The sequence below is a fragment of the Penicillium digitatum genome, chromosome 6 (assembly GCF_016767815.1).
Source record: "Penicillium digitatum chromosome 6, complete sequence".
Lineage (NCBI taxonomy): Eukaryota > Fungi > Ascomycota > Eurotiomycetes > Eurotiales > Aspergillaceae > Penicillium > Penicillium digitatum.
In genome coordinates this window covers 418,637-445,367 of record NC_089389.1, presented here as the reverse complement: position 1 = coordinate 445,367, position 26,731 = coordinate 418,637, and the positions used below count along the sequence as shown (strand labels likewise).

Sequence of the window (26,731 nt, the reverse complement as noted above, 5' to 3'; positions counted from 1 at the left end):
CCAAGATCTACAGCCATCCACGGAGATGAGGTCTGTGGCCCCACTTGGCTCACTGTCAATTTGGATTCATCCCCACCTCTGCAGCGGGTGGTATGTATCATATATTGTACAGCCAAACCCCCGTGAAAATCGACCCCACTTTTTTGTAAATCCGGATCACTTTCGAGGACTTTGCTCCCAAACCTTTTTTTTTTAACCATCGCTAAGAGCGTCAAGGTTGCCTAATTAGGCTTAGCCCTCTCGGTTTTCCCAACTTTCCTTCTCATCATTGGCTTTTTTATTCTGTCTTCCGCCTTTTAAGCCCAGATTCTGCCGGGTAGAGACGGCCTCAAATTCGATTAGATAATGCAAAAGTCATCACGTAGTTAGCGAGTGGGCCACTCTGAAAGTCTATGGGATATTTTCCAAGTTTACATCTTAACAAGCACGTCCTGTTTTGGGTTTCATTCTTATTGGATAGCTATTGACAAGGTATCTTAGCACCCTGTACCAAGGTTAAAGAAAGTAGAAGGCCGTTCGGTCATCAGTTCCAAGATTACCGAAAATCACCTTGTGAAAAACGAAAATGTTGTCTTCCAAGAGGTCCTGAAATTTTTCGAAATTCTTTAGATAGGCCAGGTATCAGTTGAAAAGCTTTTAGCTGCTAGGAAACCCCACTTCAGACCACCGATGTTAAGATATCAAGTTGTGATCTATCGCATTTACGCTACGTTTTTAGCCGGCCCACCCGCTTATGAGGGCCGACTCGCTTGTGAAATACGTTACATTATATATATAACAGTCTACTAGGAATCCCCGACCCCCACACTGAAGGTGGTCAATGTGATAGTCATACCACTTCCGTCGCCGCTCTTTGGATTTCATGCATTAAATCATCGGCATGACCATCTATATAGATGCTCCTACAAATACAAAAGCTTTCCATGAGATACGCGATTCTCCCAAGGCGATCTGAAATTGCTCTCTGCACTGTAGTGAGATATCCGGTTTTGTATAGTCTAGTTCTAACCATTTTTTATCGTGCTATCATCTATCCATATGTAATAAAACAACATTCATTAAGTGTGGGTAGATGTTTGGGCGCTAGTAGATCCGCTGTGGAGATGGGTGAATCCCACCTAGTTACAACATAGTAACCTAAAATGCCAAGATCCCCATTTATTTGGAAACCCCGTTAATTTCAAAGAATTGGCTCTCCGAAAATCCTTCAAATTTAACAGGGTCTGACTGTGCTGGATTTTGAATTCATGGAGGTTTTTGGACGGCAGCATATGGTGCATGTAAAACTAGGGGGCTGGGGGGACAAGGGGTGCAAGAACATGTCCAGTTACTGTGCTCCGCATGACCGAGAGCCTTCTCCATACCTGCCCTTTTTCCACTTCTGTATAAGAATCTGGCGGGGTTGTCCTCGCTGGCGATCGCTGTAACATCGCTACTCAGCAGGCATAAGCATCGTTGTTATCATACCTGTGTGAGAAGGCAACAAAACAAAGAACGGGAATGTAAAATGAAAAATGAAAAAAGCTCATCACAAAACCTGCCCACCTTGGGTATCATTTGTCTCGAAACTAAATTAAACTAACAATTATACTAGTTACCAATTATAACCAATTTATATCTGACATCACAGATCACAATTTTACACTTCACACATCTGTCACCAAAGACACACACCATCTTCGGATCTCTAACACCAAATTTTTTTTTTTTTGTTCAAGCCCACTTTCCAAGTAGAGCCATGATACCAGCACCAAGAAGCATAGTCACCACCATGAAGGTCAGGCGCTTGTTGTCCTGAGTGCGGTGAGGGTCAAACAAGAAGTCACGAGCAAGAAGCTCAACAAGACCAGTGTAAACCAAGATTCCGGCGGAGATCGAGTCGAGCACACCGGAAACAACGTTGGCCGTGTAGGAGCCAGGGTTGTAAGTAGTACGGACACCAAGACCGATAGCAATGGAAATGGGGGTAGTCAGGCCGTAAGCAGTGCACAGGAACCACGGCAACCAGCTTCCCTTCTTGAAGGGGATACTGGACATGCGGGCTCCGATACCGAGTCCCTCGAAGGACTGGTGGAAGACGAGAACAGGGTAAAGGGTCGAGAACTCATCACCGGCAACACCAAGGTTCAGACCGATAATGACGGAGTGGAAGATGACACCGAACTCCAGAATCAGCAGTGCAGCAAGCTGCTGTCTAACCGAGCGCTCGATCTCCAGCTCGTTAGTTTGCGCCTCAACCTCCTTGATTTGCTTGTCGTCTACGTTGCGTGCCGAGGCGGGCGAGTCGACGCGGGCCGCTTCACCTCCACTCGCCATCATAGGTTCTGGGTCAACACGACAGACACCGTACTTGACTTCGACGTAGCGCTCGGCACCGAAGTCCATGAGGAAAACACCCATCAGCGACGCCAATACGATTGCCGGGCACCAGGAGTAGTCTGCCCAGTGACCGGTCATTCCGACACAGGTGTTGGGACCGATTTCGCCATATGCGGGATCGAGAAGGTGGATGAAGGCCGTGGCGATAATGACGCCGGCACCGAAGTACTTGGCGAAGAGGTAGACGTAGATTGGGATACGCAGGCGTGGCAGACGTGATGCAACCACGGGGAAGAAGGTCGCCGCTGAAGAGACAATCATGATCACAAAGATGGCGGAGATACGCGCGCCTAGCCGGCCGTTGTATTCGTTGTCCCCAGCATTGAGGTAGCAAACAATCTCAGTTGGATCGGCTGTATCCAGGTTGACATTTTGAGGATCGAAAGACATCTCGGCGGTGTTGATAGATCGTGCCCTGACTTTTGAAGGGAGAAGTCGTAGTAAAGTCTCGCAAGACTGAGAGTGGGAAAAAAACACGACGATCTTGACCTGCAAATTGCAGGGATTGTCTGGCCGTTTTATATCGTTATATCAGAGGAGAAAAAAAAAAATTCAGGCGTCTCTTCGGGTCCTCCCTTGTAGTGAGGACCTTGGGGGTTGGTCGGTCCCAGTCATGTTAGCTCCAGTGGTTAGTCTGTACTTCGGTATTATCGGTTGTATTGGGAGTACAAGCTCTTCTTTGTAATCTGACAGTACCCCATCGGTATCAACAGTACCCGATCTGCACGGTATGTTACTGTGCGAACTCTATGCTCCCTGCGTCTTTCGGGGCATCAAATGCCCAGGCGGGAGCAACAATCAGCCCTAAACAGGATTTTTTCTTGAAAACAAAGGCCTGGATAATTTTCTTGTCAAAGCTTGGGGCGGATGTTAAGCATTGGACACAATTTTTTGTAAGTGGATCGAGGTGGATCAAAATGGGTCAAAGTGGACCACATCTTGGGGTAATGATTGGGTGTGTTTGCCATGATTTTCCCCCAAGGTCCTTGAACTGAGATTACAGATGGGTCGAACCCTGGCATCGCGGTTTTTTATCGAGGGAACGTTACTTAAAAGGGAAGTTCGTGCGAAACGGCTGAACCTAGTCGTTCCATCAATTTATGCGGCGAGTGGATAAGATCAAGATACTCCGTACTGATCTCTGAGAGAGATTTTACTGTCGCCACACGCGGAAAGAATGTACTGAGTCGGCTAAAGCCGAGCCAATTGTGGATTAAACAATAGCAGTTACCTACAGTGGTATGGCACACTTCATGTACCAAGACTGGCCTAGATCTACACTAATGCATGCACGCCACTGGTAATAAATCGGGTATTATTTCAAGAGCATACATCAAGTTACAGAAGAAGCCAAGAGCTACAGACTGAACGTTGGCGTCTGTTATTCAGGAGTATTGGTATTACCAGAAGAAAAAAAAAAGCAAGTATGTGCATGTGCATTAGCGTAGTTGTCGACCATTGTCGCATGGTGAGACATCACATTGTCATTTCTTTATATCGTTCCCTAGCGTTGCAACCGCCCATCTGTGGGTTCAGCACAAATTCACTCAGGCTAAGACCACCTTGCGAGCCGTGTCCTAAGACTAGAGAAACTAGACTAGGATTTCCAGGGACTAAGAGTTGAACTAAAGAAGACCGATGAAAAATAGGAAAAGCTAGTTTCATCCAGCTCGAAAGCATGAGACCATCTCCCATTTCTATCTCCGAGGCGTGATACTTTCCCCCGATCGCTCAGTAGTAACATAAAACATTTCTCATTAAACAAGTCATAGTAAGCACAGTTGAATTCAAAGTCGCCAAATGCAAGGGTTTCTTCATAACTCGGTTCGTTTCTCGTATCCCATACCCAGAATTTCATTCCGGTTGGCAGGGAGAATCCAAGATCTGTATACATAAACACATAATTCGGGTTTCCGCCCTGTCGTTCGTATAATATAGCTCCTCTCTCCATCGGTCAAAACAAGAAACAAAAACACGCTTCGAAGCCAATCGCTAAAATCATCACATCGCTAAACAAAGCCCCCTGTGCCCGAGTGAACCTGACCCTGAGATCACACTCAAAGAAAAGAAAGAAAGAAAGAAAGAAAGAAAGAAAAAAAAATCGACATCAAAAACATACACAAACAAGAGAAGAGTGAGGTGGGTTGCGTGATCTACTGTTGCACGCTAATAGTTCAAGGGCCATTGCTGACCCAGATTTTTTCAGAAAGAAAAAAACGGAAAAGAGTCAGATCAAGCAACAATCCGCGTCAGAATGTCACAAGAAATGCAAGAAAAGTAGCAGAGAAATGGGACAGATCAAGCAGTGCCAAGCGTGGCATCGTAAGAAATGCCCAAAAACAGTAAGACTCAAGAAAAATCGTCCTGTCGAAAATCGCAAGGCTAACCCTCAAAGGAAAACCTCAAGGGTGGAAAATACCTTCCTCCTTGACAGGAGTATCATAACCATGACCCTGCACCATACGACGGAAGTCCCGAACAACCTTTTCAGGCACTCGGTCCCACATCAATGATCTGGAATACACATCCGAAGACAAAGCGGAGTGCATCCGACTTTGCTGCGCTACGGTGTCCCGCATTGCAGCAAACGCCTGCTGCAGGGTAGATGCCTGCTGTGGCTTGAAGTCCCCGCTATTATCCTCGAACGTCGTCAGGGAGTTATATTGGTCCGCGTCCATTGAGAACACTTGTTCGCGCTCCTGCTCCTCTGTCGGCATGACGAGCGTGTTATGCATCTGGTCAAGATTCGAGGGCACGGGTTGCACGGAATTCATCTGCGCCATCTCCATACCACTGATGGTGGCCGGTGCGGGTCCGGTTGATGTCGCATGATTGATGGAGTGGGGGCGGGTTAGCTCGTGGCCAGGTGAAGAGGCTAGCACGGCCTTCAGCACGTTGGCTGACTCGGCCCGGTACTCTTCGGAAAGTTGGGGCAGGGAGCGGCCCGGTAGGGAGGTACTCTTCGATGCGAAGAAGGCACCAACAAGCAGGAACATGTAGAATGCGTTCCAGCTAATCGGCAGGTCTGATCCGTTACTGGATTTCTCCGGGACCTTCACCTGCTGGCTAGCCTGACGGGAAGCTTGAACATATTCCGGTTGCAAGGGGGGTCCAGTGACCGCCGAGAAGTCGTCCCATGAGGGGTTTTCCATGGCGGGGTTCTCGAAGCCGGTGAAGTCGCCAGACAGGTTTTCTGGGGCGGGTTTGACGCCGCGCTCCAGCTGTTTGATGATCTCCTCCTGCATGTTGTTTCTCTTCAGCAGAGTGGCGGTCTCCCGCGTGTGCCTGAGGGTAGCTTCATCTTTCTCCATATCCTGGCGTTGGATGTGCTCAGTCAACTGCCTATTGTAGGCGGACAACTGGTGATTCTCGTATTCTACGGTTTTCATTGCCCTTTGCATGTTCTGGAAATTCTCCTCCAGTTGTGCGAGCTTTGCAGCCTGTTGCGCGAGAATCTCGTCCTTTTGCTTGAGTTTCTCTATATTACCCTCGGCTTCCTTCTTCTTGCGTTGACGAGATTGCAGCCTGTTGCAACGAAATTAGCATCTGGTTCAACCTAACCCGCGAATCTGAACTTACGCTGCATCCCGATTCCGCAACAGTCGTTTGTTTGCCTTGAGTTCCTTCTTCTTCTCCTCATCTGTGCACTCCCGGATAGCCTCGTCGATATTGGCCAAGCTCAGTTCGGGGGAGATTTCAATTCGGGAATTTCTCTTCCGAATCCCATCTCCCCGCCTCAATGGCAAGGCAATGCGGTAATTCGGGCTCTTCCTCGAGTGCAACTCTGCCTCAGCGAGGTCCATCGGCGCCGGCATCCAGCCTTGGCTTGATTGTGGTGACATGGTGACACTGCCAGGAGTCGCAAATGCCATACCTCCACGGTACGACATGGGGTTCATGGGCATAGCGCCGACAGGTCCAACCGCACCACCAGAGAACGGAGTGATGGCACCCTGGTCTCCATTGGTAGCATACTGATCATAGCCCACGGTCGGGGCACATGAGTCTGAATCTGTGCGCGGCATGGGCCACGATGCCTGCGGGTAGGAAACTGATTGCGGGCCGTCAACGGGCATGAACGGGGCACCCGTTGAGTTCAGCATGGCGTGTCCAATTTGCGAGTGCGAATTTGACTGCGACTGGTTGGAGCTGGCATTTGAGTAGTTGGACCAGACGGAATCACGATGTGAGTAGGCATCTGTGGTGTCGTAGGAGGCGCGACGGTTGTCAGGATGGTCTTCCGAATTTGGGTCCAGGATCTTGTCGTCTAATACGCTCATCTCGTCGTCTTCCGGTGCCACGTCTAATGTTGATGGTGATTGTTGGTAGAATTCAGACTGGAAATATTGTGCCATCATGAAGAGGCGGTGTGTGTGTGTGTGTGCAAAAGAGACGAGCGGGGCGGGGGATAGACGATGATTTATAGAGGAATTGGTACAGAAGGAAAATCCCCAACGAGGGAAACTGGTAAGTAGAATAGTGGAAAAGAGTATGAAGATGACGATATAATTGTGAAGAGGGGGAAATATGCTGTGATCTAGTTCCGGGGGGGAACAGGCTATGTATGAACAGACGCAGTGCTCGTGCGGTTGACATTGAACCCACAAGTACCAAGTACCGATGTAAGTAATAGAGAACAACCCGTCGATCAAGTACCAAGTACTCATCCAGCGGTCTGCCCGGGATTGTTAGAGTGGCCCCCGGGACAGCATCTCCGTTATTGGCTGCATTGTTTTGCTTGGGCAGACCTGCATCTGTTGATGTTTGATTATTTTGGTTGGTTTTTGGGTTATTCGGCTTTAATTTTCTATTTGGGGTTTAATTTATTTCGGATTTTCTTGGAAGATTTTTCCTGTGTTTTAGTTTTGTTTTGTTGACCCAGTCTCGATAGTAATGCTGGCATTTATTCACTCATTTACAGGTATGGAGTATTAAATATGTACCTATGCAAAACTGATACAAAGTATGTACTCCATACACTTATGAATTTTTACACGATTACCCTTTTTCTCTCCTGTATAACATACTCCGTGAACCCAAAGTCATCAGCAGAAAATCTCGAGTGGGGGAAATCAGACGCTGTGCTTATCGATAAACGATAGCCTATCGATCGATCCTCGTTCCGCAGGCTTGAGACAATCCCTGTCGTGGGGAGTTAAATGGTCTGTGCTATACCTTATTCACGGCGCTTAGGTAGAATACTAATTGCTACATAGAACTTGACCTGCAGGTCTACTTAAAATATTTGTTTTTTGGTATTTTTCTGTACCTTTTCTGTACTAAACTCAGCACCCGTGAATGGTCAGATGTCCAGTCTAACTGTCATCCTCCGTTCTATCTGCTGCTAACAGCCAATCATTCCCGAGTCAATGTGACCTTCCCTTTGGGCTGCAATCCATAGCAGCTTCAGCTTTTGCTTTTTTTCTGGATTTTCCTCATTATTCTGGGATTCGTTACTATTTCCTTCCTTCACATGGTCTTGGATACTTTTTCTATAGAATGAATCTTTGGGACGGGCTCGGCCCGCTGATCCACTGTTGGGCCGACCATGGATGGAAGAAAGAAGTGAAAAAAAAAAAAACCAAAAGCACGGATGCGATGCACTGATCACTCGTCCCATCCAGATGATGACCTCGCCCCTCCGAAATCAAAATACCTATGTGGAACTACCTTGGAGGATAAAGCTCCGCCGAGAATGAGGGCTTGGTTCGAGCATCCACCCGCCTGATCCTGTTGAATCTTGCCGTGATCTACTTGCAGCTCTATGCAGCTCCCATATGGCTGCAGCAGCCATCTTTCCAACTCTTACGTGCTCACAGACCACATTTAATCCGTGATCGACTATGTGGAGTGCAGGGGATATGATACCATCGTATTTGACGGGTGCCTTCCGGCTTGTCGCTGTCCTGCGGGGTGAACATCCCTAATCTATCACCATTATTGCCTCAACATACCAGAATCTACAAAATGTAGCAAGATAAAACTTGGACTGTCACACACCTGTATTTTCCCTCTTAATTTTCCATAGTTCCAGTCTTTCAATAGGCCCCATTTCTGGCCTTGCCGCCCAAAGCGCAGACCCGGTTTCTGTTCCTATTCCTATTCCTGTTCTTGTTCCTGTTCTTGTTCCTGTTCCTGTTCCTGTTCCTATCAGTTCGTCTCGACAATTCCCCGGAGCACACACCCCTCGGCGGCAACCAGTGAGTCTGTTCGCAGTCTATACATAGTACACAGCACAGGGACTGTGATAATGATAGGTCTGTCACCTGCCTGCGCGGCAACTCAGCGGGTGGGCAAGGTGGCCCGGATAAGACCTGGCGGTGAAAAATCCAAGTCTGTCCAATGGAGATCCAGTCTGCCATCAGTCACCCCGTCCACGGGTTCATTGCTGCATTAGTCATAGACAGGCAATTTTTTTTTTCCAGTGGAAGGAACCGGATAGCACTTTTGTTTCTGTTCGCCAATGACGCTTCTACAACATACAGAACAACCGTCTGAGAAGCCAGGTGCAGTACCAGGGTTATTGCCTTGTGTACTCCGTATAGACTACCACTTTCAGCACTTCATACCCTCCACAATGCAAGACTTACATTTTCGCCCCTCCTGCGGTGAAGCTGAAACCACTCAGAATGAAACTGGCGATCTACCTTCTCTGAACAAGCTAGAAGACCATGGCAGGTCCACTGCTCCACTCTCCCTCTAACATGTACATGTGTAGCCGACGGCCCACCTCTTGCACGGATCCTTACAACTTCAATACACAACACATTACGCTGTATGTGCCCAAGGGCCCCTAAGAAATATCCCCGGTGCAAGCTAGACCACATATAATCTCAAAGCCTCACTTTCAACCTGTACCTGCCTGATATGCCGTACATTGGGCACATCATATGGGGGCAGCCCAGTGCCTAGGATTGGGTGAGACTGAGCCATCATATCCTCATTACTCCATACTGAGTTCTTGTTATGCTCCACATGCCGGATCCGGTAGTCGTTGACGTTTTTCATGGCTGTAGCCTGCCTATCGGGGAATTTCTCTTGTCTTGGACCCGTCGGAGGAAGGACACTTGATTTCTATGCCGAGAACCTTCCTTCACCGGTGCAATGACTCATTTTGTAGCAGAGCTAGATATGGATGAGAGAATTTGGCAGTTTCTGTCGCTTGTTGCGGTTATGGCCAGCCAACACGTCGTCGGAATCGGTTTCGAATAGGTGTGCCAACAACCTGCGATGATCTCAATTTTGGGACCATGAAGCTATTACTCAGTATCTCGGGCAAACTGAGTCACAATCTCCTTCTACTGCTAGTCTCGTCCGATAGATTCATATTCTTTTGTTCAATGACGTTGCCGGACTTAATTTGAGTAGACCATGTGTCCTGCACTAAAGCCCAACAGACGATTCCGACGCAGTACAATGGTTAACCCCACAATCCAACAAATCTCAAGAGCCAAAAACAGCACAAGATAGCATTGATAGGTACGGGTTGGTATGTGTTGCTTGACTTAGCCGCCGAAGCTTCCAACTATTGGTGATGCAGATTTGTAGGATTGCCAAAAGCCCAGGATGATTCCAACTATAGCCCGCCAACATTGCATAACTTTATTTCCAAGGATACATGTACTACTCATTCTGGCTGGACATAGAACATTGGCCGTTTAGACAAAGAACTGGCTGGCTCCATTCGATAGTCGCTCTCTCGACTTGCCCAATTAAAGTAGTGGCATTGATCACGACGCTACATGTTTGTAATTGTTTTTTAATTGAACTGGACTAGTACATATGACTTTACTTTGTACTCTCGGCTTTGATATTTGAGGCCAAAACTCGTATTGTTGCTGCCTATCTCACTAGGTGCTAATTTGTACCCCTCTACATGTATACTTGGCAGTTTTAGGGCACTAATATGCCACCCCACTCGTGTAGTCAGAATACTAGATACACACTACGATCAAAAAGTACGCAAATTATCCTAGGCCCTAGCCATGTTTTGCTTAGCCTACTTACCGTATTGGTTCTGTGGCTTCAGCGAGTTCCACAGGCTTGGGGGTCATCCTTGTAGGTCTCGGAAGGATATCCTGGGGTGCGGATTTCATGTGTTCCCTACGGCACGAGTCCATGTACAACATATATCCCAAAAAACATGCAATAATAACGCTTATTGATGCCTCTACGATCATACAACTTCCTACTTCATGCCACTAGTCAGCAGGACATGGGCTCTGCCAGTTATTTCTATTATAATCACATGGCTCGGCACGGGCTGGTTGCCGAAGTATACCCAGCGCCATGTCAACATGTGCAAAACGTGATCAATCAACGAAGAATTTAAGGGATAAAGGACTCATGGAGAAAGAAACTTCAAGATGTTCAAGTTCTTTTTTTTCAAATTCTTTTCAACTGGATGCTTTCGAAATGCTTCCGGGGTATGGGCAAAACAAACGAAAAGCAAGAAAAACAACTATCCAATCAACTACAAATGGCATGATTTAGGATTTAGAAGCGGATAAAGTCTTGCTGCTGCGACATCTCACCGCTATCCACACCTTCGATCAGTTCTTCGGGTGTGTCATCGAATGCATCCGAGTCAACGTCGTCCGAATCAATGGCGTCATAATTCTCTTCCTCGCTAGAGGGGTCAGAGTCATCCTCACCCAAATCTGCTTTACTAGCAGCAGCCGCAGCAGCCTTGCGGATCTGGCCCGCACGGTCGACGTGCGGCAGCTGGCAACGCTTCTTGTGGCAAGCGCCGGTGTTGGCATAGTCTGGGCACTCGTGGACGTGCTTCTCTTCACACGCCTCGCCCTTCTCGCAATATCCTAGTGTTGCAAAGGCGCGGCAGACGGGGGCACCGGGTGTCACGCGGACGTGGGCGTAGCGACATTCCGGGTTGGCGCAGCGTCCCCTAAGGAAATGCATACAAGTGGGGGAGCGGTGGGGCGAGGGCTCATGGGATAGATCACAGCTACTACCTGCGGCACATTGGCCTGTCTGGAGGAAGTCCTTGCACATAGCAACCTTACTTGGGTCGTGGACGAATTGGCAGGTCGGGCCTTTGTAGCATGTGCCTGGGAAAAAAAGAAGATTAGTTTCTAGACATGCTGATGTTTTGGAACATGGCAGTATGGCCTGTCGGAAAACAAAATACCGGTTGTTGTGAATCTTTTGCAGAGCTCGTCGCGTTTCTTAACAGTGTGATTCCTATGGCAAGATCAGTACAAAGGTAGCCATTGCTCGAATCAAAACTCACTTCTTCATAGCCACGGCACCAAGACGGTGCAGGTTGCCATTTTTGCTTCGCACAAAGGACACATCGGCGACTGTGACGCGCTTAGGGGTGTTTTTGGCAGTCCTAGGGTCATCTATGAAGGGTAAGCCAATTCGAGGGGAAGAGCGACGGGAACACGCACTCGAAATACGAATCAGTTTGCTTCCGCCGTTTGCAACCCTGAAAGCAACATCATTGACAAGGATATGGTGGCCAAATGCAGGGTTTGCAGGGGTAGAAACCATTGCACCAGCACCCGGACCCTGTGCATATCGAAGCACCTTTGCTTTTTCATATTCGGTTTTTTTCTGTTCTCTAAGCTTGCGCGTTCGTTCCATATCCTTCGTTCTGTCCTGTGTTTTCCGATCGTAGACAGCAGGATTGATCAGCTGCATGTGGCGATCGTGCTTTACAACCCAGCCATTGCCAGCCGACGATGGTGTCGGAACCACTGCACTATTGTTCCCACTTATCGGGGCGGGGGACGAATTGGCACTAGGACCTGCGCCAGCACCCACGGTGTTCAAAACAAGCGTACGGTGCCGGTGCGGAGCAGCTGCTCCTCGACGTCCTCGGCCGCGGCCCCGGTAGTATGGGGCCCATCCTGGGTGAGAAGAGGTATGGCGAGACACGTATTGAGACTGCTGGTTAGCTGGATGTGTCTCTTGCGTCTTATAGCGATTTATTTGGCCTTCTCATGTTAGCTTTGTGTCGATAGTGAGTTGATATTGAGCGCACCTGCAAGCTGGCCGATCTTGGCCAGGAGATCGTCGTTTTCGCTCATGGTGACTATGGAGCTAGCTATGGTAAGTGGATGACAGTACAGATATCTGAGGGGTTTTCAGATTAGAATCAAAAGCTGGGGGTACTTCAGAAGAAGTTCTGAGGCGGTGATGCGGAGGAAGCAGCAAAGACGCGCCCGATTTAGCGCTGGTGTGATCCGAGAAGTTGATTTGTAGTGTTTGCATATATTTAGTGCCTTAGGCTTGAAAACTGTGTGGCGAAGAGGTCCGTGCTGCTCAGGTGGCCGAGGTCACCAACCATCAGGCCAAACAGCACGGAATAAGCTGAGACAGACAAACGCCTCTTTGAGGCCTGTGCAGCTACCTGAGGCCAAAAGAAAACTTGCTTTAGGATTCACGTCGAATTCTAGCATCATTAGAAAGCAGCTCCACGCCTGATTGAACAGTCACCCTACAAAATACTTCACACCTCGCGTAGAAGTACAAAAAACCCACTTCAGGACTGAGAAGAAAGCATTCTTGCCCAATGGACTCAGTAATTGCTATTGTACTCGCAAGATCTATGCCAGCAATGAGCAAGCAATGTACAAAGTACCTTCTTGCTGAAAACCGACCCCATGGAAGCGGACACGCTGCCACTATAGTTCGCAACGCGTGGGCATACGGCTCTACCACATGCCTATCAGATCATCCAAGGCTTACACTGAAGGTAGTCGATTAAAGATGCTTCCAGGCCGACAAATTGGGGTCTCGCATCAGTGGGTCGACATGCGAAACCTTGTGCCGAACAATATATATAAATGTGCAATTTAGTTGAGACCAACTAGCCCCAGGAGATACTTAGGTTATGGTCACCTCGAAACTAAACAGATGTGAGCTTCAAATTTACCAATCAAAGGGACTACTGCTTATGGCTAAGTCCAACATTGTATGTAACTCATTTGTTCATTTCAATTTATGAATATTTTCCGAATTATCCCAAAACTCCCGGCCTCTCCTTGAAAGCCAAAATTTAACGCCAGGAACCTGCTTATGCAACATATGGAAGCCCTCATTTTCTGTATTTGTTTAGACGTCCTCAAATTTAACATCATCCTGATCCATTCCAGACGCTGGATCATCCTCGGACTCAAGATCATCAACTCCTGGTGGCAACTCTGCCTTTGCATTGTCCATCGCATTTGAGTATTGGCTGTGGGTTGCCTCGGGCTTCAGTTCCCAAGTCATAGCGAAATCACCAGCCTTGACAAGGTGCGCAACCATTTCCAAAGTCTGCTTGAGATAGGCCTCTGGCTGTGCCAATCGGGCCTTAAGTGTCTTAAAGGGCCAGTATTTGAATTCGCGGAAGCACTGGAAGATAAGATCCAGAAGCTCGTTCTGCGGCATGCGGGTGGATTTGTTCTCTTGGGCTTTTCCTTTGGAAGGTCGCGTGGCTTGCTGCAGACTGGGTGAGTGATCGTGCCTTCAGTAAGAAGCAGAAATGCAAAATACATACCACAAATTGTCCTCTCTCGGTGGGAAGAGCATGACGCGCCTGGATAATCTTCCCGGGAATCTTATCAATGAAGACAGTTTCCTTTCGAGGTTTAAGGGCTTCCAGCGCTCGCTTCTCGGAGATCCGTCGGAACTCTTCGTTCTCTACGGGAAGGCAATTGAATTCTTCACTGACCGCGCCAGCGAGGGCAGTGTGTTCTAAGAATTGTCAGCAAACACGCCTCGCCATGACTGTAATGGGACATACTAGGTATCGTCTTTCGCACATAGGGCTCCCATCTTTTTCCCTGTTCTCGCCGCTTCGCTTCACGTTTCTGGGCTTCGTACAAAACCGAGCGCGTTTCTCCAAATGTCGCCATGCGGTTCTCGACACCGGGAATATCCTTCTCGGTGAAGAGGTACGTATTGTGGGTGAGGTGTGATCCGGTGCCTGATGGATCGACCGTTTGACGCTGGAGAGTGTAGTCCTTGGGAATTTCTCGATTATCTGGGCGATCATGTAGGCGCAAACTGACCTGAGTAACGGACGGATGTCAGAATCTGCCAGCCACACTGCATGCACACATACATCCACTCACCCTCTTGATGTTGTTCGGTGTCCCCTCCACTCTCATGATACCAACCTCAATCTCTTCGTCATCGTCCAGGTGGGCCCAGTGCTCCCAAAGCGATCGAGGCAGACGGGAAAGCCATACGTTCTGACCTGCCTGTGTAAAGTCCAAGTCCCCAGCATCTTCGTAGAGATCTTCTTCATCTATATCCCCAAGGGCAATATCCTTGCTGTCGGGGTCTTGCTTGAAGTACGGGCGATCAGGGTCTTGCTTGACCTGCGCCATACTGGGTGCAGGATAGCTCGAGGGCAGCCGGGATTCAGAGCAGGAGGTGGTAAAGCAAATGCGACTGTGGGGGGCAGCACTGAATTTATCGGGAGAGAAAATGGTGGATGGGGTGAAAAGCGCATCTGAGTGACAAAGTCCGCGCCACCCAAGTCTGGAGCTATTCACTCTACCCGATATGGTAGGCGGTGAAACCCAGCTCTATTTGAATGCATGACGATGTGCTCATCGGCTGACTCTTTACCTACATACTAGCATTTGGTGCATAGCTATATTCAAATGCTCAACATTAATCTAATCCCGAACGAGGCTCCGGAGCATATCTAACTCTCTAGGCCGAGTGAATCTTTAGAACCTTTCCAAGGCCTCCTCTAGTAACCTTCATATCTATCAGCGTCTTAAGAACTATCATACTTGACAACTCTCCTGCTACTAACTTGATGCATTTACCGACTGTGAGTGATATAGTATACGTTGATATTCGCTATATGGATACACTGATCTACCTACCAGTTCACCGTTGTCCCAGGCTGGACCACAAATCTCAATTCAATAGAAGACATGGGAGACTGGAAGGGGCCTGACTCAGGTGGGGTCAGACTATAGCGCGGTGCCATGGCATCAGACAAGGCAGGCCGATAACGGAAGATTGCTCAAACTGATATTAAGGAGGTCATAACAACACTCCGATGTTTTTTCTGGCTGTTCTTTCTGGATGTGTTTTTTTCTGTCTCTTTTTGCATCTCTTTTTCTAGGATATTTTCCAGCCACCGTGTTGTAGGTAAAAAGATTATCATGTAGCCATGGCACTCAATTGGGGTATCAAATTAGTAGTCAACGGTGCAGTGGCTGCAACCTACATCGGCAAATGGCTCGAAGTTAGCCGGCAATCCACCCCACATCCGTACGAGCTCCTCACAGTTAGCACACAACCTTCGTACGGCTTTCCAAGCCCATCCCGAGACACCATCTTCATAATTGCTGTGGAGCACACCTTTCCTATGCACAGCTATTCCATACACAGCGCCCGGGTTGGGATTGCCCCTATCTTATTAGCGATGGTACTATACGCATGGACCCCAGGATAAACTCACTTCAACATGTGCAGTAGAGGATATACCTCGGCGCAGTTTCCGAACCAAATCCCTTTCCCGGAGGCGGGACAATTGACCATAGTGTATCCCTTCAATACCATGTCCGCATCATTTATTAAAGAAAACCTTGCTTCTTTGACTGCCTGGGTCCATGAGGGATTTGCTTGCTTGTACCGTCCAAAGGATGCCCCCATAAAGAAACGACCTCGGTCTTCTCCCTCTGCTATCCACGTGCAATTGAACATCGTAGGACACGGCAGAGGATTCCCAAGCACTTTGCACCACCGTCCATACATAGCCACGAGCGGGAGGTAGAAAGTGCGCGAATTTGCCCCAGTTGGCGCATTCCCCATCGATGATAGAAGCAAGCCTAATATATCACAAAGCCCCCGAAAGGGAACTCCATCGTGCATAAAATCATCTTGAGGCAACTTTTATCCTTTTCTGGATCGATGGGTCCCAGCCGGGGTTCAACACATGTCCCATTGAGATATCTGGCTCCAGGCCAGGTGAGGCAAACATATTACCTTGTGGGGGGCTGTACGGAAACAAAAATCAGACTGAACACGTAAGCATTTGATATAAATTAGCCCCTACCGTAGCATTTCAATTCGAGCCACCATGGCCCTAAGAGCTGGAATTTGGTGGTCTTGGATATCATACAGATATCCATAGGTGACAACATGACAGAGAAATTTCATTATCTAGGATCAGGGTAAGTGATTATCCTGCACATGGACATCGGTCTACTCACGGAATCCGCATTCCAGGCGTAGGCCTGTCTCAAGTCGAGAATGTCATTGAAGCCCTTCAAAACTTCTTCGGATTCTGCCATGGTGTGGGATCAGAGTAATATTCAACCTGAGATTGTTTGAGCTTTAGAGTTCTTGGAACGTGATTGGTGGACGTATGATGACACGAAGATGGTTGCTGACAAGTTGAAGTTCGGAGACTTGACTCACCTCGGATTTTGCCTGCAGTCCATGTACCAGTGTATGTGTAACTTTTGTATTTTACACACACGTTTCAATACCCTACCCCAACCCCAATCGTATTTACTTTGTACTCCAAGTTGCTTTTATAGTCCAGAGTTCACGATCTTCTGCAGATCGGGTTGCGCTTCTACATGATTTTCATTGTCTATTTAGCCGTGCTCGGCAGAAAGCACGAGATGGCAACGCATGTCCCAGCCTCGTTTTCAGGTATGCGCGGCCACCAAGGATGAAATATGACAGGGGGTGCTTGTGTGTTGGACTGAAGTATTATGGCTCAGCTACCCACGCATAGTATTGACACTGTTCGCGATTTGGAGACTATCTCTGTATAGTAGACCAAGGCCTTGATCCCACCAGGAATGGTGAGGTGCGTTCTTTCCACATGTGATGATACCTTCAAGCATCAGCAAAACCTAAGGAAGAATAGAAGGGCAACGGCTGTAGATTACGATGCCAGTTGTTAGGGCATTATCCCGGGGTCCCGGCTTCTAAGCACTGCGCTTCCGCCCTAGAAAGCTGTGCTAGTTCGGATCTTATTAATCGTTAGGAAAATCATCACGATAGGATCCTTCTCGACACGAGGAACTAAAAGAGTGTAGGATGGCCCTGAGCAAAGCAACACCACAAATTTGCATCTTTCTAGCTATTAAGTACCTCTATGCATATAGTTACTTAAACAGGAGGTAAGAAATTATCCAGATCAATAGGTTGTGTGATATGGTATGCAGTATTTATTTTGCGTACAGAACTGGAGGGCTGTTTGTGAATGAGAAGCCAAGATACCAAGGGCAACCTCGGTCACAGGGTGTAAGACCCGAGGACATTCGACTTCTAGCTCTATAAGGTTCCTATTATGCGATCTTTGTAATATCTATTGTCCCTATGTTCTGACCAGATTGAATGAGCTCCATCGTTCTCTGCCTGTACACATCCAGCCCAGCTCTTATCGATAACAGTGCAACATAGCTCAACTGTCCCCACCACTCCGCGTCTAACAGCAACTCTCTTTGCCATCTCTCCTCCATTCAACCACCAGCATGGCCTCCCAACAGATGACCAACGCCCTAGCGGGCATCGAAACGAACCCGCACCAACCAACAAAGCTACAACAATACACCGACCTCCTCAATGAGATGGTAACAACCTCCACCGGTCACGAACTCGCCCAAGATCTAGTCTACTACTTAGATTCCATCCTTAGCGAAGAAGTGAGCATCGTCGCCGCCCGCCCCCTCCTCGACATCTTCATCACAGTCCTCCAATCCCTCACTCCGGAAACAAAAATAAAAGTCGGCCAGCACGCCGTCACCCTCCTCCACACGCGCTCCGCCTCGGTCGAAGAACAAGACTCGCAGATCCGCGAGATCCTCGCAGACGCCTACGAATCCCAGGAAGATTACACAGCCGCCGCCCGCGCCCTACAGGGCATCCACACCGACAGCTCGCAGCGCCTAGTCACCGACGCCGCCAAAGCCCGCCTCTGGATCCGCATCGTGCGATACTACCTCGAAGACGATGACACAACCAACGCCGAAGCCTTCCTCAACCGCATCAAAAACCTCCCCTCCAAAATAGAAGATCACGATGCAAAGCTTTACTTCCAGCTTTCCCAGGCCCGAATCCTTGATGCCCGACGCCGCTTCCTCGACGCCGCCCAGGAATACTTCAACGTGAGTCTTGCGCCGGGCGTCGACGAAGGAGACCGTCTGACGGCTCTATCTGCGGCGATCCGCTGCGCTGTCCTTGCGCCTGCTGGCCCGCAGCGCTCCCGCTCCCTCGCCCGTCTGTACAAAGATGATCGCACACCCTCCGTTGAGGAGTTTGGCATCCTGGAGAAGATGTTCCTGGACAGACTCCTGACGGCCGATGAAGTCACCGCGTTCGCTAAGAAACTTGCACCGCATCAGCTCGCCGTTACGGCGGATGGCACGACCGTTCTTGATAAGGCGGTTATAGAACACAATCTTGTGGCGGCGAGCAAGCTGTATGAGAATATCCACGTTGATGACCTGGGTTTGATCCTGGGGCTGCAGTCTTCGGGTGACTTGTCTGCTGGTGAGAAGGCGGAGGCTTATGCGGCGCGTATGGTTGAGCAGGGACGGCTACTTGGCCGCATTGATCAGATTGATGGGATTATTTTGTTTGATGCTGAGACCCTTGGCGGATCCTCGGCGGGTGCTTCTAATGAGACGAAGCTGAGGCAGTGGGATCTTGGTGTGCAGGATCTGGCGGAAGATGTAGAGCGGGTTGCGGCAAGTATCTCTGATCAGTTCCCGGTATGTGAGGGCTATCGTTCTGTCCGAGAGTGTCTTGATTGCTAATATCTTGATTCTAGGAATTCGCCACGAGCCAAATGGTGCATTGAATGGTCTGCTCTATCTCATCTGTGTGCCCATCTGATGAAAAATCTACGAATTCATGCCTTCAATCTACTCTTGCATATCCTTTTAGCCAGTCAGAGAATCAAAAATCCAAGCTCCGTTTGCTGATGTGTCGTCGTGCAATATGCAAATCATATTGCAGTTAAAGCCGACAAATTCTTATCAAGAACGTTGGGTGGTAGAGTTGGTGAGGGTAGTAGAATGCAAAAACGCCGCGACAAGTCGTGTAGGTATGAAAATTAAAAAAAAAGAATGAAAGAATACAGAAGATGAAGTCGGTAGGGTCTTTGATGTTCTCTCCAAGGGAGCATGAACACAATCCACTCCAATGTTACATCCCAGGATCAGAAAAGAAAAGATTCAACCACACATTGTAACGGCATAAGTCAATAGCAAGTTACCTCATTGGCCCAGCCAACTAGTGAAATTGTTTCCTGGAAGGATAGAAAGATCCATCTGAACATTAATAGTGCGCAGATGGAGTTGATTACAAAGGTGGCCCGGAGACTTGCTCTTGACCTGCGCATTGTACACCTTAGTATACTCAAGGTCTGACGAACGGGGGTTGGACTTCGACAAGGTGAGTTTCTATAATTAGGGTTGAAACACATAGGACCAGTTCCATTCCGAGAGCTCTTCCAGATAATCGCGGGGAACAGATCACGGGTGATTGGCAAGTTGGAGCAAATCAGACCAACAGCAGGCTCGATATGCGTCTACAGAGTCGTCTGGTAGACAGTGAAGGCTGGGTCCGTCAGAATAATCCAGAAGAGTGCAACGATACGGTTGATGCTGGCGAAGCAGACGAAGGCGCCGAGGGCAAATACGCCGTTTAGCGCGAGCTTGTCTTGCCATACACGGCGGAGGTTCCAGATCACTGGGATTTGCAGGACGAGTATCACAAGGTCCATGAGTACGTTGTTGGCTTGGTTGACGATGATGAATTTTTGTGCGTCGAGACCTGTTTCTTCGATGCTGTGGTCCCAGTCTGCCCGTAGGGGTAAAGTAGGAAGTAGGTGAATTGGTTGGCGAGGAAGATTTCGGTGGTGTTAGATTGAGGTTGTTAGATACTGGATGCTTGGTGGGTACCTACATTCCATCAGTTCATCAGGGTTCCGGGAGACCGATCTGCGATATAGGCTCCGTTGACTCCAATTGCACACCCTGTGATAGCCGTCAGCATTGGCAGGCATACAAAGAATCAACTCGAACAACATGGCAACGAGGAGCACCATGGATACCAGGCTCAGATAATCATCGATGCCGAACCTGACTCTCTTCTGAATGCGAGCGACAAGTTGCAGCGCCAGAGAAATCAGACACAGACTGACCAAGACTGAAATGGTCTCAATAAGCTATCATCCCTAGACCAGCTCCAAATTTCCTTTCCCACTATTTTATCCACTCACACGCAATCCCTAGCGGCCGACCGTTGTCCCAGTGGCGATCTCAGTTTCTGCGGAATATAAGCCGAGTTGCCTCGCCATGTGAATGGTCCGATGGGATCTACTCACACTCCAAGGATGCTGAAGATTCCGGTTAAGTTAATAGCGAGTTGACTCATTTTTCCGGTCTTGATGGCCTTTATGTTGTTACACAGACAGTGATGTACGAAATGTAGCTCAATGTTTTGGAAGGATTGTTGCTTCGTCACTGAATAGGCCATTGAATCCAAAATGGTGGCTATTGAGAGCTATATTGTGAAGGACGATTACCGCCTGATCCCTATCTAACACGGAGAACTCGAGTCAAGCTTTGAAGAGGATCAGGATTGACCTTATCTGGACTATTGCCTTGAGATTATCCACATCCTACATCTTCACACTATACTCCATGCGTATTCCATCTCTCTGAGGTCAATATACAACTGGTCTCACCGATGGTTTCTCACCTGGGTCTCGGGCAAACCTGACTTGGAAATCCCAAATCAATAGCACGGTTGCTAGGCAAGATTTAGCCAGAATTTACACGCTACTGAGAACACGTCCAGACATAGGCATGGAGATGATCTTACTGTACTTCTACAGCATAGATTACCGCATTAAAAGCCGTACCCAAACGTCGGGGTTCAGACAACCAATTCAAGCCCCCTCTTTTTCAAATTGCAATGGGCCAGAGGGCTATTGTTGAACTTCACGATGGGCAATTCCTACCGTTGTCAATCACTGGACACCGCTGAAACTACCGATTTGGGATGTAAGTGCCAAAATGGGGATATGGAACACACAAGTTCATTTGTCCGCAGATGAAACCCTACCTGGGCAGCATTCCATGGCTAAACCCTGAGAAGCTCAGTCAAAGAATTCTCGCATAGCGCAGAATAGTCCCATGAGACAGCCAACACCGTTCCTGGCAAAATTCGTCCGCAATCCACTCCGAATTCTCTGTGATTGCTGGGGGAACCAAGATGGAATTCAACGCGAAAGAGTAGAAGAAGCAAATGATGGATATCCCAAAGCTCAATACCGAGGAGTGTTCGCTATTTCCACCTCATATCCTTTGCTCCATACCTCCATCTCTACCCTGTACCTTACCGATTCCCTCCATCATGACAACCTCAACCACCACCGGATTCACAGTCCCCCTCCATATAAATGGCCGCGAAGAAACAACCCCAAATACCTTCCCCGTAACCAGCCCCTACACCAACACAACCATCTGGACCGCCTCCGCCGCAACCCCCCAAGATGCAATTCGCGCCGTTGAGGCCGCGCCGACGCCTTCCCCTTATGGTCGCAGACAAAACCAACCGTGAGACGCGACATCCTACTCAAAGCTGCCGATATCCTCGAGGCGCGCCTGGAGATAAGTGCCGAGTATATGCGCCAAGAGATGGGTGCAGACGTCGGTGCCTCCTCGGGCATTGTCGTCCCGCTTGCTGTGCGCACGTTGCGCGATGTTGCGAGTCGCATAACATCGATATGTGGTAGAGTGCCTGTCGTTGAGACCGAGGGGCAGAGTGCCATTATTTTCAAGGAGGCGATGGGTGTTATTCTGGGGATTGTGCCGTGGTGAGCATCTCCAGCGTAGATATGTGGTCCCGGGGAACTGTGTTCTCTGCACATGAACCTCGGGGATAAATGTTGTTAATCGTAACGCTCATTTTTTTTGGCTCAACAGGAACGCTCCCTACGTCTTTGGCATCCGCTCAGCAGCCTGTGCCCTCGCAGCTGGCAACACAACAGTCCTCAAATCTTCCGAACTAACTCCCCGCTGCTACTGGGCCATTGGCCGCGCCTTCGAAGACGCTGGTCTCTCCGCTGGCTGTCTGAATATCATCCACTGCGCCTCGCAGGATGCGCCCCAGGTTGTAAATGCCATGATCGAGCCCGAGGCCGTGCGCAAGATCAATTTCACCGGTAGCACAGCTGTTGGTCGGAAGATTACACGCGCCTGCGGTCAGAACCTCAAGCCTTGTCTCATGGAGCTGGGCGGAAATAATAGGTCGATTGTGTGTCAGGATGCTGATCTGCAGACTGCCGTGCAGGGAGTGTTGGTGGGTGCATTTTTGAATGTCAGTATAGGATATCCTAAGAATGTCTATATCCATGATCTTCTCTTCCGAGTCAATAGCTAACCCTTATTTTTTTTTGCGTGGTAGTCCGGCCAGGTCTGCATGGCAACCGACCGGATCCTCGTCCACACCTCCATACTCTCAGCCTTCACAGAAGCCCTGCAAAAGGCCCTCGCAGCTGGCGCAGCGGCCGAAGCCCTGCCCCCAACACTCGTCAACACAGCTTCTAAGATCCGCGTCGAAGCCCTCATCACCGACGCTGTTTCAGCAGGCGCACACTTCATTTCTGGGTCTGCGGACAGTGTCCCCACCGATTCGGGGGTTCGCATGGCGCCCGCCGTGCTAGGCGGCGTGAAGGAAGATGTGGCGCTGTGGCAGGAGGAGTCCTTCGCATCCGTTGCGGCGTGTATGCCCTTCGACAGCGAGGATGAAGCGATCCGTCTCGCCAATGGGAGTGGGTATGGCCTTTCGGCATCTGTTTTCACAGAGGATCTGCGGAGGGGCTTGGCGATGGCTAGGCGCCTTCAGTCCGGGTAAGTTGTCGGGTGCTCGAGACCAACATTCCCCATTGAGTTTGGGCTTGCGTGGATTCAGTGGATTTGTGAATCTTTGTGCTGACTTGTTGGCAGGGCAGTCCATATTAATAGCATGACGATTCACGATGAGCCAGCTCTTCCCCATGGCGGTGTGAAGAATAGTGGCTGGGGTCGGTTTAATACTGATGCGGGATTGAATGAGTTTTTGGTTATGAAGAGTGTGACATGGATGGATTAAAATTATCTTCTACAACATCTTGGGACCTGGAAAAAGCCTTTTGGTTCGATTCTTGTTTTATAGCGCTGTTTTGGCTGCACGCCTGCATTGTAGGTCTCCTACCTGCTTCCAAGAGCTACACTGCTATATGCTAGAACAAATATAAATGCATCCAGCATGTTCATTTTCCTGCGTGTATCCCACCCGTTTCGTTAGAGAACCCCCCGTTCGACGGTCTTCTCGCCGTATGGTAACTATACTTTCTCGGTGCGCATTGACCCGAGCGACCATAGTGGAGATTCACAATAGGCCAATAAGCCGTGGATCTCCAGGAGAGCAAAGGTTGGTGAGATTCAAAGAGTACTCTCAGTTGCTACTCCACAGAATTCAGAATTCCAGTCGGCAATTGAATCAGAAAGATACGGTGAGGTCATCAGCTCCAGGCATTTCCTATCCCCGGATTAGGTCAGCCCCGCATCGGTTCTCTACCAATCAGACGCTACACGTTTCTCAGCCGGCCACTGCTTTTGCCTCTTGGTTGTCGATACTTCAGACAGCCTTGGAAGATGAACTTGGATATCCCGTATTCTAACATACCTCTATTGCACTATTTTAAGTCCAATCGGAAGGTCCTTTATCCTCGTCTTGTATCAGGCTTGCACAATTTGGAAGCTTCGGACACTGCAATTGTTATTCCGAGGTTTACACTCGCTGTGAAGACCGAGGAAGTCGGAATTCAACATCTGTTTCTCTGTTTTAGGCACAGCTGATTAGCATCATGTTTTAATACGTCCACCCTTCCTATCTAGTTTCCGGTGTCTTGTCCATTCCCTTCCACTCAACTCCTACTGGCATGTGGCATGACGCAGATGCATGTGAAAATGAGAATGAAACATTCCAGACTGAACCTCACCAGATGTACTCTGTACATGTCATGTTAAATCTGGTAACTGCATGTGATCCCTCAAGTTCCCCAGACTGTAATTAAACCAGACAAACCAGAGGTGAGGAATTAGTATTTACAGTACTGGATACCCCATCTTTCATCTCCCCACGTCTTCCATTCTTTCGTACCTCGGCCGATAGACCGTCGGCTTCTGACCTGCCCCGAACCCTTTCTTTAAGATCCTTTTTTTCCTTTTTCTTCTTCTCTCTTCTCCATATTTACCTCTACAAATAACATCATGGCTGCACCTCAAGTCATTGTGGTCGGTGGTGGCCGTAAGAACCCCTTTCCCCGCATTCTCTCTGTCCCCCAGCTGACCCTCTCCAGTCTCCGGTCTCAGCGCCGCACACACTACCTACCTCAACGGTGGCAACGTCCTCGTTTTGGACAAGCAGGCTTTCTTCGGTGGTAACTCTACCAAGGCCACCTCCGGTATCAACGGTGCTCTCACTCGCACCCAAACCGATCTCGGCATCCAAGACAGCGTCAAGCAGTTCTACGAAGATACTCTCAAGTCCGCCCGTGACAAGGCCCGCCCCGACCTGATCAAGGTCCTGACATACAAGTCTGCCTCCGCCGTTGAGTGGCTGCAGGATGTTTTCAACCTCGACCTCACTCTCGTCTCCCGTCTCGGGGGCCACACTCACCCCCGCACACACCGTGGCCATGATGCCAAGTTTCCCGGTATGGCCATCACCTACGCCCTGATGCAGCGACTGGAAGACCTCGCGGAAAAGGAGCCCGGTCGTGTCCAGATCGTCAAAAAGGCCAACGTCACCTCCATTAACAAGTCTGGTAACAATGTCACCGGTGTCACCTACACCATCAACGGCGAGGAGAAGTCTGTCGACGGTGTCGTCATTCTCGCTACCGGTGGTTATGCCGCTGATTTCAGTGAGACCTCCCTCCTCAAGAAGCATCGCCCCGACACCTTTGGTTTATCCTCCACCAACGGCACCCACGCTACCGGTGATGGTCAGAAGATGCTGATGGCTATCGGCGCCAATGGCATCGACATGGACAAGGTCCAGGTCCACCCCACTGGTCTTGTCGACCCTAAGGACCCAGATGCCAAGTTCAAGTTCCTTGCTGCCGAAGCCCTCCGCGGTGAAGGTGGTCTGCTCCTCAACTCCGACGGTCAGCGCTTCTCTGACGAGCTCGGCCACCGCGACTACGTCTCCGGCAAGATGTGGGAAGAGAAGGAAAAGGGCAAGTGGCCCATCCGCCTCGTTCTCAACAGCAAAGCCTCCAAAGTTCTGGACTTCCACACCCGCCACTACTCCGGCCGCGGCCTGATGAAGAAGATGACAGGCGCTGAACTCGTTGCCGAAATCGGCTGCGGCGAAGCAGCTCTCAAGAAGACCTTCGACGAGTACAATCTCATCGCCGATGGCAAGAAGAAGGACCCCTGGAACAAGCGTTTCTTCCACAACATGCCCTTCCAGCTCGACGACGAGTTCCACGTCGCTCTCATGGAACCCGTCCTGCACTTCACTATGGGAGGCATCGAAATCAACGAGCACGCCCAGGTCCTCAACAGCGAACAAAAGCCCTTCGACGGCCTCTACGCCTGCGGTGAACTCGCTGGTGGCGTCCACGGCGCCAATCGTCTGGGTGGATCTTCCCTCCTCGGCTGTGTCGTTTACGGCCGTGTTGCAGGTGACTCTGCCTCCCAGTACCTCTTCCAAAAGCTCCTCACCACGGGCTCCTCCGCTGCCTCCCAGCGTCTCGGCCAGATCTCCCTCCACATCGACCCCAACATCCCCGGCAAGATCTCTGTCGAGTGGGCCGGTGCCGCCACCGGCGGAAACCTGCCCACTCTCGCTCCCCTCGCTGCCCCTGCTCCCGACATCGAGGCTCCAGCCTCCAAGCCTGATCCGGCGACTTTCAAGATCCCAGAGACCGAGTATTCCATGGAGGAAGTCGCCACGCATAACACCAAGGATGACCTTTGGGTCGTGGTCAAGGGCGTCATTCTCGATCTCACTAACTGGGTCGATGAGCACCCCGGTGGTGCAAACGCGCTTTATAACTTCATGGGTCGTGATGCGACCGAGGAGTTCGCTATGCTTCACGATGATGAGGTTATTCCCAAGTACGCTGCTCAAACTGTGATCGGTCGTGTCAAGGGTGAGACCCCCAGCTTGGAGCTGTAGAGGTTCTATCAAAAGTTTCTCCTCTATGCCTCTTCTCCTTGACGACCGCTCCCTCTCGATGACATATGATCCTCCAGCGTGTGATCTCTCATACCCCCGTTTCGTCTCTTTCTTACTGTTTCTTGTGCTGGCGTTGGCACCGTTGCTTCTTTCAGTCGGAATCTAAAATTCG

The 26,731-nt window shown here is 49.5% G+C and overlaps 9 protein-coding genes across 9 annotated transcripts; 3 read left to right on the top strand and 6 right to left on the bottom strand.

Annotated features, from left to right (window-relative positions):
- Nucleotides 1-1,713: 1,713 nt before the first annotated feature.
- On the bottom strand, nt 1,714-2,769 carry Pdw03_5198 (Zinc/iron permease, fungal/plant; the record flags this gene model as incomplete). The annotated part of the gene is made up of 1 exon (XM_014683615.1): nt 1,714-2,769. The coding sequence occupies one exon, from the start codon at nt 2,767-2,769 to the stop codon at nt 1,714-1,716; it is 1,056 nt and encodes a 351-aa protein (XP_014539101.1).
- A 2,012-nt stretch (nt 2,770-4,781) lies between these two features.
- Nucleotides 4,782-6,734, bottom strand: Pdw03_5197 (BZIP transcription factor, putative; the record flags this gene model as incomplete). The annotated part of the gene is made up of 2 exons (XM_014683616.2): nt 4,782-5,904; nt 5,959-6,734. The coding sequence occupies 2 exons, from the start codon at nt 6,732-6,734 to the stop codon at nt 4,782-4,784; spliced, it is 1,899 nt and encodes a 632-aa protein (XP_014539102.2).
- A 4,141-nt stretch (nt 6,735-10,875) lies between these two features.
- Pdw03_5196 (CCCH zinc finger protein) lies at nt 10,876-12,431 on the bottom strand (the record flags this gene model as incomplete). Its single annotated transcript, XM_066100979.1, has 5 exons — nt 10,876-11,447; nt 11,528-11,580; nt 11,630-11,741; nt 11,790-12,338; nt 12,386-12,431. The coding sequence occupies 5 exons, from the start codon at nt 12,429-12,431 to the stop codon at nt 10,876-10,878; spliced, it is 1,332 nt and encodes a 443-aa protein (XP_065957919.1).
- Nucleotides 12,432-13,458: 1,027 nt separating this feature from the next.
- Nucleotides 13,459-14,720, bottom strand: Pdw03_5195 (Transcription initiation factor iif, beta subunit; the record flags this gene model as incomplete). The annotated part of the gene is made up of 4 exons (XM_014683619.1): nt 13,459-13,827; nt 13,886-14,082; nt 14,132-14,399; nt 14,463-14,720. 4 exons carry the CDS (start codon nt 14,718-14,720, stop codon nt 13,459-13,461), a joined length of 1,092 nt encoding a protein of 363 aa, XP_014539105.1.
- A 1,511-nt stretch (nt 14,721-16,231) lies between these two features.
- On the bottom strand, nt 16,232-16,649 carry Pdw03_5194 (Ankyrin repeat-containing domain; the record flags this gene model as incomplete). Its single annotated transcript, XM_066100978.1, has 3 exons — nt 16,232-16,352; nt 16,412-16,518; nt 16,569-16,649. The coding sequence occupies 3 exons, from the start codon at nt 16,647-16,649 to the stop codon at nt 16,232-16,234; spliced, it is 309 nt and encodes a 102-aa protein (XP_065957918.1).
- A 1,197-nt stretch (nt 16,650-17,846) lies between these two features.
- Nucleotides 17,847-19,174, top strand: Pdw03_5193 (COP9 signalosome subunit CsnD; the record flags this gene model as incomplete). The annotated part of the gene is made up of 2 exons (XM_014683621.1): nt 17,847-19,085; nt 19,145-19,174. 2 exons carry the CDS (start codon nt 17,847-17,849, stop codon nt 19,172-19,174), a joined length of 1,269 nt encoding a protein of 422 aa, XP_014539107.1.
- A 732-nt stretch (nt 19,175-19,906) lies between these two features.
- Pdw03_5192 (uncharacterized protein) lies at nt 19,907-20,754 on the bottom strand (the record flags this gene model as incomplete). Its single annotated transcript, XM_066100977.1, has 3 exons — nt 19,907-20,178; nt 20,386-20,516; nt 20,705-20,754. 3 exons carry the CDS (start codon nt 20,752-20,754, stop codon nt 19,907-19,909), a joined length of 453 nt encoding a protein of 150 aa, XP_065957917.1.
- Nucleotides 20,755-21,738: 984 nt separating this feature from the next.
- On the top strand, nt 21,739-23,478 carry Pdw03_5191 (Salicylaldehyde dehydrogenase; the record flags this gene model as incomplete). Its single annotated transcript, XM_066100976.1, has 5 exons — nt 21,739-21,941; nt 22,001-22,201; nt 22,311-22,704; nt 22,792-23,237; nt 23,334-23,478. 5 exons carry the CDS (start codon nt 21,739-21,741, stop codon nt 23,476-23,478), a joined length of 1,389 nt encoding a protein of 462 aa, XP_065957916.1.
- Nucleotides 23,479-24,641: 1,163 nt separating this feature from the next.
- Nucleotides 24,642-26,559, top strand: Pdw03_5190 (Fumarate reductase Osm1, putative; the record flags this gene model as incomplete). Its single annotated transcript, XM_014683623.1, has 2 exons — nt 24,642-24,678; nt 24,731-26,559. 2 exons carry the CDS (start codon nt 24,642-24,644, stop codon nt 26,557-26,559), a joined length of 1,866 nt encoding a protein of 621 aa, XP_014539109.1.
- Nucleotides 26,560-26,731: the final 172 nt, after the last annotated feature.